Below are 16362 nucleotides of genomic sequence, written 5' to 3'. Positions count from 1 at the left end.
TGGGGAATTAGGACTCTCATGTCCTTAACTTTAAAATAACTTGCATTTCATTTTATGCTTGCTTCATAAAGTAGTCATTCATTTTCTGACTAAATTGCAACCAAGAGCAGACCACATCAATAGAGACCAGTCTGTGGGCTGAGTGTGTGTTAGGCTGGAGGATGTGAAGGAGAATGCTAAAAATGGTGGCCGGATGCTGATTTATAAAGCAAACTGAGCACTAATGCCCTGGTATCATTATATCAACATCCTGGTCCACAGTAAGTTCACCACAGAATTTGTGGACGAAGGAGGAAGTCCAACAGAGTGATTTATGTTTTGAGAATTCTTGGAATGAAACTTCTGTTTTCTGTTGTCATGTTGAAGCATTTGAAGTGGGGTCTGTGGGAGGGATGCACTTGGTTTTTAGGTTTACAGTTTTGGGCTCAGTGTTCACACAAGTGACTCCTGGGTGTGGACCTTGGCTATGTAGCTTATGGAGATGACTTGAGACACAGCCATGAGACAACTTGACTCTTTTCTTCTCTTTTAACTTAAATTTCTATTTGAAACAAGACTTTTTATTTAAATATGTAAAATTAAATAATTATTAAAATCATGTGAAAAATATTTCTGAAATTTTAAATCATCTTTAAAGAAATTTCTGTTCCTTGTGTGCTCCAAGAGTTTTTATTTCTCAGTATTTCTACTAGTTCAGATTTTCTATTGGTTTATTTCCCTTTAATTTGTCTTTCTCATTGAAATTAAGAAAAATTATTGAGTAAAATGAAAATAAACTATGGTAAAAATGGTTTTGAACATGAATAGCCAATGAAAAACATCGGGGGTTATCAGTCCATGTAAAGAATACATTCATGTGGACTAAAGCATTTTAGGGTTAAAAGTTGACACGACACAGAAAGCATTTGGATGTCACTTCCCAGATCTAGCAGCCACCTCCCTAAAATGAACAGAGCAACTGAAATTGCCATTCCACTATGTTGTTTGTTTTCTCCTGTCATCCACATGAAAAGGAAAGTGATGTAAGTCTGGCAAATGAATGGCCATCTACACCAAGCAGCTGTGGTTCCCCAGAAGAATGTAGTCTTCCAGCCCAGCATGGTTTTTCTGCCAGCCTCCCAGCTTGGTGCTTCTTGAGTCTTTAAAATGTGGTGTCCTCTCATGAAGACTGCAGCAAACCTCAATAGTAGACTCATGACAAGTGAAAAGAGTCATAGAATATGAAGATTTAGCCAACCCATGACCATAATGTGGGAAAACATTCTAAGCCACAAGTTCAGAAGGAGCAACTAATGAGTTCATAGTCTGTCTTCAGAGTCAAGCATTTAGAAACATTAGGGGTTATGCTTTGGGAGGCAGCCATAACCATGTTCTTTTACTCCAAAATGTGGTTTTCCCAAAGCCTTCTAAATACAGCTAAGGATGGTACCTCCCAGAGATGGGTACATGCCATAAGGGAAAAGAAAGTTTAAGGCTAGCTGGATTTGGTGAGGTATGACTGTAATCCCAGAACTTTGGAGGCAGAGATAGGAAGATCATCAGAGCACAATTCTCTCTCTCTCTCTCTCTCTCTCTCTCTCTCTCTCTCTCTCTCTCTCTCTCTCTCTCTCTCTCACACACACACACACACACACACACCATGATTTCCAAGATTAGGTAGACCCTAAGGTAAGATAAAAAGCCAGTTGACCATTATGTCATTCCCTAAAGAATTCACCCTCTATTCTATGAACACCTCCTTGAGATGTTTTTGATGTTTTTGGTTCCCTGATCTTGGAAGTTTGTTTCTTCAGAGTTTAAACTTAGAATCCTTGCAGTAGTACACACTACTAAAATTTTATAGGAAACTGTTACCTTGTTTTGCATCATTTTAATGCATGCCACCTCTATAAAATCCATTGTTTCCTTCTTCCTTTAGAAACTGCGAAGGACAGAACATCAGATACAAGACATGCAGCAATCATGTAAGTCTAAGAATATGTAATCCAATTAAACCCGTTTTAGAGAGAGTATTTAACATATACTGTGGGACTGATAGTGTCTTGAGAGCCTTTCAGTTAATTTTAAATACCTGTTTGGTGGATGACGGCTTTGTCTATAAGTAGCTTCCATTCACAGTGCTCTTTTTAAGCCATTTCACATTTATTATGGAGGCTGGTAAGTATGCAATTGTAACTGTATTTATAGAGGTGATATTAACAGTAGCTTCAAGGTCCTTCAAGGCTCCAAGTGCTTTTGTGTCAGTATCTCACTCAACCTCTTCCAGGATGTCAGGAGACACACAGAGAGATGGAGAGGGACTGAGGCTGAGGGATGGACACACAGACACATGGAGAGGGACTCTGGTTGAGGGATGGACACACAGACACATGGAGAGGGACTGAGGCTGAGGGATTAAACTTATTTTTGAGAGCTTCAAAGGAAGATTCCAGATGGGAACTGGTCTGGGGTGTGTCTACACTGCAGACTGCCTATTGTGCCCACGGCTACAGGGCTGGGTGGCTCAGAAAGTCACACAGAAAGAAAGATTTGTACAAGCCTTACTGTTTGTTACACTAGTCAACACCAAAAAGAATTAGAATATTTTGCTTTGCAATTATAAAAAGAAAAATTAGAAGCTGGGGTGGTAGTTCAGTTGTTAGAGTTTACCTTGCAAGCACGAGGACCTGTGTTTGAGCCCCAGAACCCAAGTAAAAATTCCAGGCTTGGGGGTGGGCTTGCAATCCCAGCACTGGGGAGGCAGGGAGAGGAGGAGCCTGGGACTCACTGGCCAGCCATGTCAGCCTAATTGGTGAACTCTGGGGTAATGAGGGACCCTGTCTCAAAGGAGGTTAGTGGCATTATTGAGAATGTCAGCCAAGGTTGTCCTCAGGCCTCCATTCCTACATGCTTACACATGCGTGGTGTGCACGTGTTCTTTGGTGTGCATGTGAGCTTGATGGACACATCAAGCATGGAAAATTCACAAAAGCAGCCATTCCTTTTCATTCCAAATATTTCCCTCTTTAGCACAATGCTCTCAAATTGAAACAACGGGGCTGGAGATGAAGTGTAGGGACTCTGGGGAAAACTCTTCTGAGACAGATGGAGGTGCTCTTGGGGAAAGAAGTTTAGAAGTGTCTTCAGCTTTGTTAGGAAATGAAGTGATGCTTGAGACAGCTCGGAACCAAAAGCAGAGTATCTTGCAATACCATGAGCCCATTGCTATAGGAAAAGCCTTGGGTGAGCAGCCCAGACCTGAATGGTGAACCAAGGTTAGGCAAAGGCAGGGAAGGAAGGAAATGGATGAGAAGCAACTGAAGCCAAGTCAGAGACATGAAGTCCTGTGCCCATCTGTGTTCTGCTCCTTGTTCAGGTGGGTCATCCGTCATCCTCTGTATGAAGGGTGACCCTGCTTGAGGAAGGTATCCCCCCAGCTGTGCCCCAGCTCTGCTTGGTAAGTCTGCCCACCCTGGAAAAGCTTATCAAGCGTCTCTGGTTGGAAACACAGATGGTCTTTTGTTCAGAAGTGCAGGGCAATAGGAAAGGCATTCAGAACCCACAGATGAAGAATTCCCTCCTCTCGTCTGCAGGGGCCCAATCATGCTTCAGGTGGCAGGTGAGAAAGACTCCAGTAGTAGGACTTTCTTTTGGTCACTAGCTCACAAATAATCACAAGGAGACTTATTATTAATTTTGAAAGCTTGGCCTTAGCTTAAGTTTTTTCTTAACTAGCTCTTATAACTCAAATTAACCTGCTTCTTTAATCTGTGTTCTGCCATGTGACTCAGTTACCTCTCCTTTGTACGCGTGTCCAACTTCTTCAGTGTCTCTGCCTCTTTTCTTCCCAGAGTTCTCATCCTCTTCAGAAGTACTGCCTAACCCCTTCCTGCCTAGCTATTGGCCATTCAGCACTTTATTAAAGCAATCAGAAGTCACCTTGGCGGAGACACACCTTCATGGTATAAACATCAGATTCCAGCAGGCTATGAGTTCACAGTGTTCTCTCCAAGAAATGAGGCTGTGGTTTCAGGAGCTCCTGGGTTCCCTCTCAAAAGAGATTGGGGCCTTGGGCTGAAAGATTAGGGAGTAGAACAGGCCTGGTGACTCCTAAGTGACTTCAGTCTTTAGACACAAGCTTTGACTGGTGTTTAGCATAGATCCTTACAGTCAAGCCTTGTCACCAGGCCTTGGGAGATAATTATCAGGAGTCTATCAGAGCAAACGTGAGTTTTCAGAAAACGCCATGTAGGTCAGCCAGGAGTCCTAATACCTGAATTCGTTGACTGCCTGTGCTTTCTTCATCCAGGGTTTATGGGATTAAAGGCACAGCTAGAAGAAGCAAAGGGGAATGTGCAGGGTATCACAACTTGGCAGGAACATTTTTGCAACATGGGCAAATTTTTAATGAGCAGTTAGTTCTGCACAGTGAGCTTTCTGATGGCTTCCAGAAAAGGTGACATTTGACATGGCCTTTGCAGGATCCTTTTTTCATGCCACAGAGCCCATGAGCGGCTAATTTCTACCGGCATTTCATTAGCTGTTTCTTTTGGAGGTGTTCTTTTCTTTCCATTGCTGTTGCTTCTGCTCTGTATTAGAGCCATGTCCTGGGGCTGGATGGCCCAGTGGTTGAGAATACTTGCTGCTCTTTCATAGGACTGAACATATATTGTGAAGCTCACAATTTTCTATAACTTTAGCTCCAGGGGCTGCAACAGCTCCCTCTGACCTCTGTAAACACACACATACACATACCCCTAAATAAATACTAATCTTTTAAGTAGGAGCTGTGTCTGCTCATATCTGTCTTCAACTATAAGACTAAACTAGGCCATTTTAATACACAAAAATCCCTACAATGTCTTGAGCTGATCCTAGCTAAGCCAGGCTGGGCAGGCTTAGTGTTGATGCTTTATGAATGTAAAGTAAATGAAAGCAATTAACTAAGTTGCTTATGTCCCCTCCATTTCTTAGAATGTGGTATCCATGAAATAGTTCAGCCACCATTAGAAAACTTGAGTGACCAGAGTGCTTCTAAGCTCCTTCCTCTGAGATGCATGTCTTCTGGACAGTTATGGTCAACGCAACACGTGTCTACTGAACATACTTTATGAATTCTGCCATGGGTCATATGCTTAGGCAACCCAAAGGAATACAGTGAGATGCAGTGCCTCAGTAGAAATAAGTGATGTTTAATGTTATTTAAGCAGAAGCAGATCTTGAGAACTGAACCCCAAAAGTGAGGAACACAGGCTACTTTCTCCTTCTACTAGCTTGCCAAACTTCCTTCTCCCTCCATAGCTCATCCTTTCTCATTTGTAAGGGGGAACTGCCTGGATTTGTTGGGCACATATGTCATAAAAGAAAGGGCCAGCCAAGCCCCAGATTCATGTAACTTCTCATCTCTGCTTCTCCTTTTTGTGTTATTTCAAATTCCTGGGAAAGTTTTCACCTGGTGTAGACCAGATGTGCCTCTGGATAGTCAAGGATGACAAACTTGGCCACCCTTTGGGCAAGGACTAAGCTTAGGCAGACATCCTAAACTTATGTTAACTAGCATTTACTACTTTTTTGAAACTTTGTTGGCTGATAGCAGTCAGCCAGCTTGACCTTTCAGCCCCTAAAGAGTGCTTGCCACACCCGCGGGCCCAATACAAGGGGAGGCATCTGCTCCCAGCTTTCACACACACTTTCCTTTAGTTTCAAAGAATTTGAAAGAAAACATTGACCATGGCTTGTGGGAAAGAAGATGATGTCACTTTGTCATTGGGCTTTCTTATGGTCTCATGGACGACAGAGTTCCCATTTCTGTAAGAGAAAAGTTATTGACTTCCGTCTACTTTGGTTTGATTTGCATCATTTGTCATGAACTGAGATAAGATTTCTAGCTAAAACAACAAAAATGAATACAGTGTGGGAGTTGGGAAAGTTTTACACCAGTATAGTATAAGTGAGCCTCTAGGGAAATTTGGTAAGCATGCTCTACTCATTCCCTATCTATTTCCAAAGGATTTGAGGACATTTGCAAAGAGCAAAAGCACACACACACAGTTATTGCAAAAAATATTGTGGGGAATTGCAAGGTGAACAACTGTCCCTACACTGGGATGGCACCAACACTCAAAAAATAATTCATTCAAGTTCAGCTTTATGAATTAAGTGAGTTTACTGGAGGTTACTTATGGGTGATTATGGGCAGTTCCATTTTCCAAGAAGTCTCTATGTACACCTCATTTTATGTGGCTCTAAGTTTATAGTGGAATTGATGATACAGATCTAGCTTCAGAGTGATCCCTAGTGGGGCAGGTATGTGACTGAAGATCCACAGACCAAACTAGACTCTAGGAAATTTATGTTGATATGTACTCTTATCAAAGATTGCAATGGTATAAGCAAACACAATCCAACTCTAGTAAGGCTGGCTTGATTTTTTTGCTGTTTGGAATGCAGAACAGATAAATGGTGAATTACTGAAAGATAGAATTACTCTATTTAGGATTAGGAGGACTGGTCTCATTATAACAGTAAAACCAAGGTTTGATATGGGAAAAGGTAAGACATGAAATAAACTGTATTTCAGAAGCATGTTGAATCATAGTTGGGTTTTTTTTTGGGAAAATAGGGTAAGATTTTTACCCCACAGTATTCATCTGAATAATTCTAGCTATAACGAAGAGTTAATCTTGTTACAGTTGCACATGTCTGAGGCAGAGCAAGAAGGATCAACTCCAAGTTCAAAGTGTAAGTGTAGCCAGTCTGGGCTACAGAGACCCTACCTCAAAATTAAAATGGAAAAAAACCAGAGCAACAATGACACATAAAACCCCAAACCCAAACTCAAAAGAGTTAAATGCCATTGCCAACCTATAAAGGAACTAGACAAATACATTTAATATTTATTTGTCCTCCGGGCAGGGTAAGAAAAGAATTTGTAGCCCATTAAAAAGGAAGAAATCTTGAAGAAATGTTAGCAGAGCAGGCTGCATAAACATTCAAGCCTTTTCAACTTCACAGGGCGCCCAGAGCAAAATTAAATAGTGAAAAGGTTTCCACAAATGACCAAATTTGATGCCTTCACTACAAAAGTAGTAGCTTTATCTGCTAAAAATAATACAAAAGCAGAACAGAGGACATAAAACAAGAAATTTTCAAATATTTGGTATAAAACAGCAAACATACACAACTACCTATGAAGCCTAAATAATACAAAGGAAATTATATATGTCTGATTAGAAAATTATAATATCCAAATGGGGAAGAAAGATATAGAAAGGCAACCTGGGTAGGCCATGGCAATGGTAATACCTTTCTGGAAGATTATTTCACGACATTAGAGTAATCCATAAAATATGTGTACACTTGGACTCAGAAAATTTTATTTCCAGAAATAAACCCTTAGGAAAGAATCAAGATTTGTATAAATATTTAAGTATAAGAATATTTGCAACTTATTCATTTTAATAGAAACTTTCTTCCAAAGTTCTTAGAGTGAACATTAACTATCTTCATAACAAGGGGAGTATAAAATAAATAGATTTTCTGTGAGTGCACATTAGTCTCATCCAGCATCTTTCCTTGGAACTATCTAGAAGGAAGAATGCATAATTTAATAGAAGGGTCTTCCCTAAGCCATCAACAAGTGTACTTTTCACTGTTATTATGAGGGTGCCCTAGGGTGTTGGGTTTTATTTGTTTTTGTCACAGACAGAGTTTTGCACTAGCTTGTTGAAGACAGATGTTTGGTACCAGCGAGGAGATGAGAGAGAAAGCAGATGCACTAAATGGCAAGGGAGATACAGCCAGCAAGCCTCACAAAACACAGAAGTTTGGACAAGACCGCACTCCTTCCTGCAGATTTATAGGCAGTTAACAGTTGCTATGGGTGGGTGTGGGGATGTCTGGGGGAACACAAAATAAGACATAAAAGTAGAATGACAGCTGACTGGGTAAGAGAAGGTGGTCAGTAGGAGAGCAGCAAGGGAAGATCATGGTGGTAAATATAATCAAAACATATCATTTACATGTATGAAAATGTCTTAATAAGGCCCATTATTACATATAATTAAAATACTTTAATAAAAAAGCAAACAGCAGTTTGGGGCTAAAATGGGGGCAAATGGTTCCACTGAGAAGGGCAGGACTAATACTGTTCCCATGAAGACTTTGAATCACCTTGGAAATATAAAGAACTTTGGTTCCCTTTAATCCAAACAGGCGACTGAAATTCATTTGGAAGCTTATACACAAAATGGCAAAACCAGGGTAAAATTAGCACCTACCCATCATATGCCTTAATTAGCTGGGAAAAACAGTAGGATGGGAGAGTGATAGGATTAATAAAATGATCCCCTGAGTAGGTCAGCATTGCAGAGACTCCTGTGGAATTCCACAATGTAGAGGTGTAGTTTCAGTTTGTACTCTCAGGGTGTGGTGGGGGCAGGGATAAGGAACTAAGGTGAGTCTCAGTGGAGGCAGGTGGGGTCTGGTTAAAGTGCATGTTCCCATGGTTCCTTCTGCTTACCTGCAGGACTGCCCAGCAGATTCGGAAGACTTCAGAGCCCAGCAGTGCTCTGCCTACAATGACGTGCAATACCAGGGCCACTATTATGAATGGATTCCACTATACAATGACCCTGCTGCCCCTTGTGCACTTAAGTGTCATGCTCGGGGACAGAGTTTGGTAGTGGAGCTGGCCCCGAAAGTGTTGGATGGAACGCGTTGCAATGCTGACTCCCTGGATATGTGCATAAGTGGCATCTGCCAGGTAAGCCACACCTGCCACACGTGTCCTTGGTTTGGGGATGTGCCACGTCCATTCTTAGAAATGAAGTTTTGACATTTGAGTGTCAAAAAAGTGTATTCCCCAGTAGAGAATGTGAAGGCTTTAGGGAAGTGATAGAATTCTCCCTCTCTTCTGGTTGCTGAGAAAGGTTTTCAAAACCCTGGATATCCGGCATTCTAGTCATGTTTGCCTTGTTGAATGTAGTGTGGCTTTTGCCTATGCAGAAGTAAACTATGTGGCTCCTTATGATTCTCTGGGATCAGAAAATCTCCAACTAGGACATACAAAAGACCCCCCTGAAGGGTTTGAGGTGGTTTAATGGATACTCCCTCCCACTCCCATGCATTTCCCCTGAGTTCTCAGAGCCACTGAAGCTTTGCTGCGGGCTCTAGGACCACACTCTTGAGAACACTGCTTTGGGAGGGCAGAGCTGATCTTTGGGATCAAGGTCAGCCCAGCAGGTGAGTCAGGTGATTTTGGAGAGCTGAGAATGATGTGACTAAGGCCTAGTCTCCAGTGGATTTCAATGAGTGTGAATTTAGACAGGTTCCAGAGACAGCATTAGGGCTACAGGGACATCACAGAATTCCTTCCCCTTCCTTTGATCTGTGAAGGATGTTTTGTGTGTGTGTGTTTGTGAGTGTGTGTGAGCACATGTGCTTGTATACATGTACTAGTTCATGTAAGAATTGGTGGAGGCTTAGAGGTTGATATTAGGCATCTTCCTCATTTTTTTCTTCACATTTTTTGAGATGGAATGTCTCAGTGAACAGAGAGCCCTAGTGATCAGCCTATCTCCACTTGTCCCCACCATCACCAGGTCTGGTATAATTGGTATGTGCCACAAAGTCCTAGGGTTCTCAACTTACGTATATACAGTAAACACTTTACCAAGTGAGTCGTCTCCCCAACCCCTGAAGAATGCTTTTTTTTTGTAAAAAGGAAAATAATAGTGTTAATACACGAAAGTATGAAGAAGGCTTGGAAGTAGAGGAGAGGGAGCAGTGGGAAGGGGAAGGATATGGTAATAGGGGATTGAAGATGACCAAAATGTGTGTGTAATATAATGAAATCCATTAATTTATACATTTAATAAATGCTAATAAAAACACAAATTTCTAGTCTTCTAGTCTTCTTTTCCTCCTCCTCCTCCTCTTCCTCCTCCTCCTCTTCCTTCTTCTTCTCCTCCTCCTTCCTCTTCCTCTTCTTTGTTTTGTCTTTAATAACTTTTATTTTTGACATTATAATGTGATTACACCATTTCCCCCTTCCTCTTCCTCTCTTTAAGCCTTCCTACATAACACTCCTTACTCTCTTTCAAATTTATGGCCTCTTTTTCTGCCTCTCTTATGCACATAAATATACACACATACATACACACAACTACTCGGTCTGTATAATGTTACTAATATGAATGTTTTCAAGACTGGCTGTCTGGTACTGGATAACTAGTTGGTGTGTTCTTCCCTGAGGAAGACTATTTCTCCTGCGCTAGCACTCCTTAGTTGCCTGTAGTTCTTTGTGTATGGTTGAGGCTTCATGGACTTTCCCCTGTCCATGCTAGTACCTCTATTGTTATTTCCTTGTTCAGCTCGTGTTTAGGCAGTCATTCTGGCGAGACTTCATTATATAGTTTCTAATATTGCTAAGAGACACAATCTCACAGTAAACATCCTGTTTTACCAATTCTTTATGATTTCTTTCAGAAAATGAGAACAGAGTGAGGTCTTCTAAACTCATTCTTCCATGAGCCCATATACAAATATCTCAACAAATATAAGTAAATCAAACTCAACAGTGTTTACAAACAAAACCAAGTGACATTTATTCTGAAACATTATTCAACTTTCAAAAAATCAAATAATATAATTTATCATATCCACATGCTAAAGAAGACCCATCCATAATTATAGGAATAGATGCAGAAAAAGAATTTAACAAAGTTCAACACTCATTTATGATAGAAAATGTTTAAAAAAGAACCTCCAGAAAACTTCAAGGAGCATTTCCACTACTTGATAATGTATACTGTGGGGGGGGGTTGTGTGTGTGTGTGTGTGTGTGTGCGCACAAGCATGCTTGTATGTGCAGTATATGTTTTCAAGACAGGGTCTCACTGTGTAGCCCTGACTGATTCTGCATTCACTATGTAGACCAGGCTGGCCTTGAACTCACAGAGATTCACATGCTTCTGCCTCCTAGATTCTGGGATTAAAGGTATGTACCACCACAACTGGCTTAATGTCATTCTTAACAGTAAGAAATTAGAGAGCTTCTTGCTAAGATCAGGAAAAAGGCAAAGATGTCACCCAACCTCTGCCGCTACTTTTCTTTTCAACATACTGGGAATAAAAGACAATAAAAAGTATGCTGTTTGAGAAAAACCAAAATTATCTTTGTTTATACATGATTTGATTGTATATGTTGAGTAAAAAATAAAACCTCCTGGAATTAATAACTGTTTACAAGTATTACAGCATATATAAACAGGTTTTCTATACAAAAGTCAGTGACTTCAATGATATATAGCCAAAGAATAGACTTTGACATTGAAAATACAATTCTACTTACATTAGCATCCCCAAAAATATATACCATGACATTGCAGGAGCTGAGAAAAGTTGGGAGACTAACATTATACAGCCTCAAGTCTCAATATAAAGTGACAGCATTCAAAGCAGTAAAACAGCAGCACAAGAAGAGACAAATGGGCCAGTGGACATAGTAGAAAGCCTGGGAATACGTCCATAGCAGGTCAAGTGATCTCTAAGAAGGGAGCAGTGGAGAGAAGATAGTCAACAGATTGTGCTAGAAGAACTGGATATTTACATATAAGAGTTCTAAACAGAGATTGACATCCTTCACAAAACATAAATCAAATATATCACAAATGCAAACATAAAATGAAAAGTCTTCTTGAAGTTGGCACTGCAGTATCCAGCCTCCCCTAGCTACCTTCCAATGTCTCTTTGTCCATTGCTTGCTCTGTTCCATCCTATCTAGTGATTTCTATTGACAAATCTGGTTGTGGTCAAGGCTTACTGTTCTATTTTTTTGGTTATATCCTGTCCATGATTTCCCTCTAGTACAACTTGTTTTCTTCCAACTTTTTGCCCATATCATGCATTGCTTTTGTACTCAAAATGAACTTGTTATAATCAAAGGTGACTTAGAGGGCTCAGTGGAACAGCACTTCCCTAATATACAAGGCCCTGGGTTTGAGCATCAGCAATGAAGGGAGGGATTAGTCAGGGCTTCTTCACTCTAAGGAAGTGATATTAGAAACTGAGGGTTTGAAAAGTTAAGAACGAGTTAGACAAATAAAAGAAATGGGCTTACGACATACAGAACAAGGAAGCAGCAGCACCTGTGTGTAGGGTTGTCTAATTTTCTGTAGAGTTGAGATAAATTATGCTTGTGCAGTAGTGTTAGAAGAGGGGCTGAGAGTGTGAGTGGAAAGAAACCAGTTGTTAACTTTTTCCTGAGAGTTATGGGAAGAGCCACTGAGGAATATTCCAAGAAATAACTCAGATGGGCTTGTCTGTAGAAAGGTCACTTTAGTAGTAGTGTGCCAGAATATTTGGAGGGGGCAGGAATTGGGAAAACAATGGAAGGTCAAGTTTGGACTCATAAGGGCTGCAAAGTCAAACAGTGGGTAGAATGAACGAAGAAGGGGAGGAAACTTTAGAGATGAACAAACAGATCTTAGGACTGAATGTTTGAATGGATGCAGGGAGTTAAAGCGGCCACTCGTAGACTAGTGAGGTATTCAGGAAGACAGAAAACATCAGGAGAGAATGAGATGTGTAGGTTAAAGATGAGATGGGCTTGGTACTCCTGTGAATACATAAGTTAGCACAAATTTTAGACTTTAAGGGTTGATTCTAAGATCCTGACATGTGACCTAATGTCCCTGGGTACTGAGTAAGGAGAGCAGAGTACTGCCCTTGTCACTGAAGGGAAAAGCATGGAAAAGTGCCCTGACTGAGTGAAACAGACTTCTATGTTGTGTAAAGGCCGTGAGCAAGGGAGACAGGGTGGGGGAATATTGCACAAGGAAGGTTCACAGTGCCAATTATTTCAGTGGATTTAAGAGGATCAGGAGACATATTGATGACAGCTACTTGGTGGCGTCGGTTTGAGCTAAGCCTGTGGCATGGTTAGAAAAGGCACTAGTGGATAGCAGACTTTATTAGTTTCTCATGGGTACTAAAACAAACTGCCACAGACTTGATAGCTTAAAACAATAGAAATGTATTTTCTCACAGCCTAGAAGCCAGAAGCCCCAAACCAAAGCTTCAGTAGGGCTTGTTCCTTCTAGAGAGAAAATGCATCCCATGCCTCTTTCTTCTGACTTCTTGTGGTTGATAGTCATCCTCCATGTTCCTTCCCTGTGAATCCATCAAGGCAGCCTTGGCCACTGTCTTCACCTTATCTTCCCATCTATCTGTAAGTCTCCCTTTAAAATAAAAACAAAACAAAATTAGGACACCTACTATTATTCCCACGATGATTTAATCCCAAGATTCTTAATAATATTTGCATAAACTTTTAGGTCACTCCCTGTGATGCAAGATGTCTTCTGCACTGAGCTGGCTGACGACCATGCAACTTCTCCCTTAGTGTCACTGGGATTTGACCTTTTCAGTGCACAAAAATGCACTTTTCTTGTTGGCCCTTTAAAGAACCCTTTCAATTCCAAAAACTTCTAGATGCTCAGCAGGATAGCTGTCAGTCAACCCAACTTCACTTTCCCTGGCCTCCTCTGGTCTTTACTGTCCAAAAGGCTTCCCGTTTATTACTTAACTCCAGCATGGGAAGAGGTCTGCAGGACAATGGCGGTCGCAGTTCTGAATTAGCACTTTATAAAAGAATGCCTCCCCTGTGCTTTTGTGGATCCAAGCAAATCCAGTTCTTTGCTGTTATAGAGGGTGATGTCTGTTTTTACTTTTCAAGGTGAGTGCAGGGCATATGAGTAAAAAGATGTGGACATTTCCCAGTTGAATTCAGTGTCATTGCTTCTACAGGGCAACACTCTCCTTTTTGTACAATGTGGTGGGTATCAGCAGTTGTCAGGGAGAGAGAGTGAACTATGTGACTCACTCTGCTGGCCTCAGGATCACTGGAAAGAGCCCCGATGAGTATTTGGCATAGGTAATGATTTTTGTAAGTGTGTTTACAATTTTCTCATGTAAAGGGACATGTCCCAATGCTCCTGGGAACAACTTTCCATTAGCCTGAGAAAGCAGATAGCTTGAGACAGTTGCAGGTCTCTCACTATGGGTCTCTTGAATGAAATTTGCTTCTGCTTCTGCTATTTGCCAGGCCAGCTCTGAGGATCAAGTTTGATTATTTCTTCTTCTTCTTCTTCTTCTTCTTCTTCTTCTTCTTCTTCTTCTTCTTCTTCTTCTTCTTCTTCTTCTTCTTCTTCTTCTTCTTCTTCTTGTTCTTCTTGTTCTTCTTGTTGTTGTTGTTGTTGTTCTTCTTCTTCTTCTTCCTCCTCCTCCTCTTCTTTCTCCCCCTCCTCTTCTTCTTCCCTTTTCTCCTCCTCTTTCTTGTGTGTGTGTGTGTGTGTGTGTGTGTGTGTGTGTGTGTCCTCATATGCCAGAAGAGGGCAGTGAACCTGGAACTAGTGTTGCAGGTGGTTGGGCCACCTGATAAGGGTGCTGTTTACCAAATTTGGGTTCTCTGCCAAAACAATGCATGTTCTTAACTGCTGAGGCACCTTTTTAGCACCATGCTTGATTATTTATTTATGTTTGTCAAATTTCCTGGCAGCTAATTAGATGAAGTCACTTAGAATTTGTGCTAAAATAATTTATGAGGGCCTGGAGAGATGACTCAGCAGTTAAAAGCTCTGGCTGCTCTTCCAGAGGATCTGGGTTTGAGTCCCAGCATCCACATGGTGGTTCATAATTGTCTGTAACTCCAGTTCCAGGGGACCTGATGCCCTCTTCTAACATCCTCAGGCACTGTACACATGTGGTACACAGACATACATGCAAACAAAACACCCACATGAAATAATCTTTTAAAAACTTGTTATAAAAATTTACAATAAAATTTATGATAAGAATAATGAGTGATGCTGGGTGTCTTCTGGGGATTGGGTATTACATAAGCACCTTACTCATTAGTTTAGCATCATCTGTGGAAGCAGGTACAGTAACTGTCCTACCCAAATGGAGACTATACACTTTATTTATAAGGAAAATGGGCATTCAGAGGGAGGTAATTTCCCAGAGTGTCTCCATCTGCGTGAGCTGTAACAAAGTGCTCCAGAGTGGATTTGATAAACAACAGAAAATGTGCTTCTCATAGTTCCAAAGATCTGGAAGTTCCAGATTTAAGCACTGGAATTATTATTGTTTAATGGGATCCTACTTTTTGGTTTTCAGACAGCTGTAACCTCACTTGTAAGAGACAAGAGAGGTCTTCCAGATCTGTTTTCTGGGGACACTAATTAATCCAGTCTAGTGGGTTTTACTCTCCTAATACAAACAGCTTCTAGGGTCCCACCCCAAATAGTATATCACTGTGGGGATCAAGACTTCAACACATTTTCAAATTTAAGAGTATACAAACACTCAAATGTGCACATGTAGCTAAAAAAATGGCAGTGTCCTTTGTTTAAGCTGTGCATTTTGAGCATGCTCAGTGAAAGGTTGTATTTCAAAAAAGATGGTAGACATATCTTTGGTCAAGCTCAGTTCACGGTCATAGCACATGTGTCCAGAAAAGAAAGATGACTGATAGGAATGTTTTGAGGCATGCTCAGTTTAGAATTACAGTAAGCCAGGTTTACTCTAGGTTGTATAAAAGAATAAATTGGAGTGTCTAGTTGATCTTGCCTTAGTCTCTGTTTTTCTGTATTCAGAGATGAAACAAAAAGAAAAGACGACTGAGGAGGTACTCGTGTAGACATTTTCTCCCAAAGGTGTGTCCGCCCGCCTTGCTCAGCAGCTAATATTTTTGTTTGCCTACTTGTAAAGCTAAAGTTTCATTGAAAATGGGGTGTATTTGGATAAGGTCAGTCAGTACAGCAGGAGACTTGTAAAAATAGGTAGCTCAATAGCATGAATTCAAACTCAAAGACATAATGTACACACACACACACACACACACACACAGAGCCTGCAGGGAGACTGATCAGACCTGGGTAGGGTAAAAGTTCATAGGAGTCATTGGATTCTGCTACTCCTGCAATAACTTAATACCATCTACAGTTTTCCCACTATGAAGTAATCGGCTTTTCAAATTTTCTCATGTTGGACTGAATTATGCTTAGTCTTGTAGCTTCCACCATTTTTTTGATACACTGAATGCGGAAAGGAAATACAAGCATTTTAGAGATTTTATTTGCTTCTTTGTTTTCCTTGGGAAAAACGTTAGAGTTCTGGATTTTAACATGAAACTTTCTGTTCTTAAAAAATATCTTCTATCACCAACTTTGTTTTGTGTGTGAATGACTGGACTGCACTCCTGTGTGATATAGACTAGCTTTGTTCTGCAGAAACCAACAGCCAAGGTCAGTGGCTTAAAGCAAGCAAACACTGCTTCTTGCCAGTGCCACTCGCTGGCATAGGTCATCAGGTTTTCTG

The 16362-nt window shown here is 40.9% G+C and overlaps 1 protein-coding gene across 5 annotated transcripts in view; it reads left to right on the top strand.

The window, feature by feature from the left end:
- Positions 1–16362, top strand: part of Adamtsl3 (ADAMTS like 3) — a 287836-nt gene that overhangs the window by 109802 nt on the left and 161672 nt on the right. For all 5 annotated transcript variants that reach the window (XR_005870063.1, XM_040729194.1, XM_040729180.1 and 2 more), the window contains exons 5-6: positions 1919–1964; positions 8507–8743. Coding sequence is in view for 4 of the 5 variants with exons in the window: in XM_040729194.1 (XP_040585128.1) it covers positions 1919–1964; positions 8507–8743 (283 nt within the window). In the remaining variant the exon portion in view is untranslated. The remainder of the gene's footprint in view (positions 1–1918; positions 1965–8506; positions 8744–16362) is intronic.

Source organism: Mesocricetus auratus, unplaced genomic scaffold (assembly GCF_017639785.1).
Source record: "Mesocricetus auratus isolate SY011 unplaced genomic scaffold, BCM_Maur_2.0 Super-Scaffold_4256, whole genome shotgun sequence".
NCBI lineage: Eukaryota > Metazoa > Chordata > Mammalia > Rodentia > Cricetidae > Mesocricetus > Mesocricetus auratus.
This window is presented reverse-complemented; position numbering and strand designations above follow the sequence as displayed.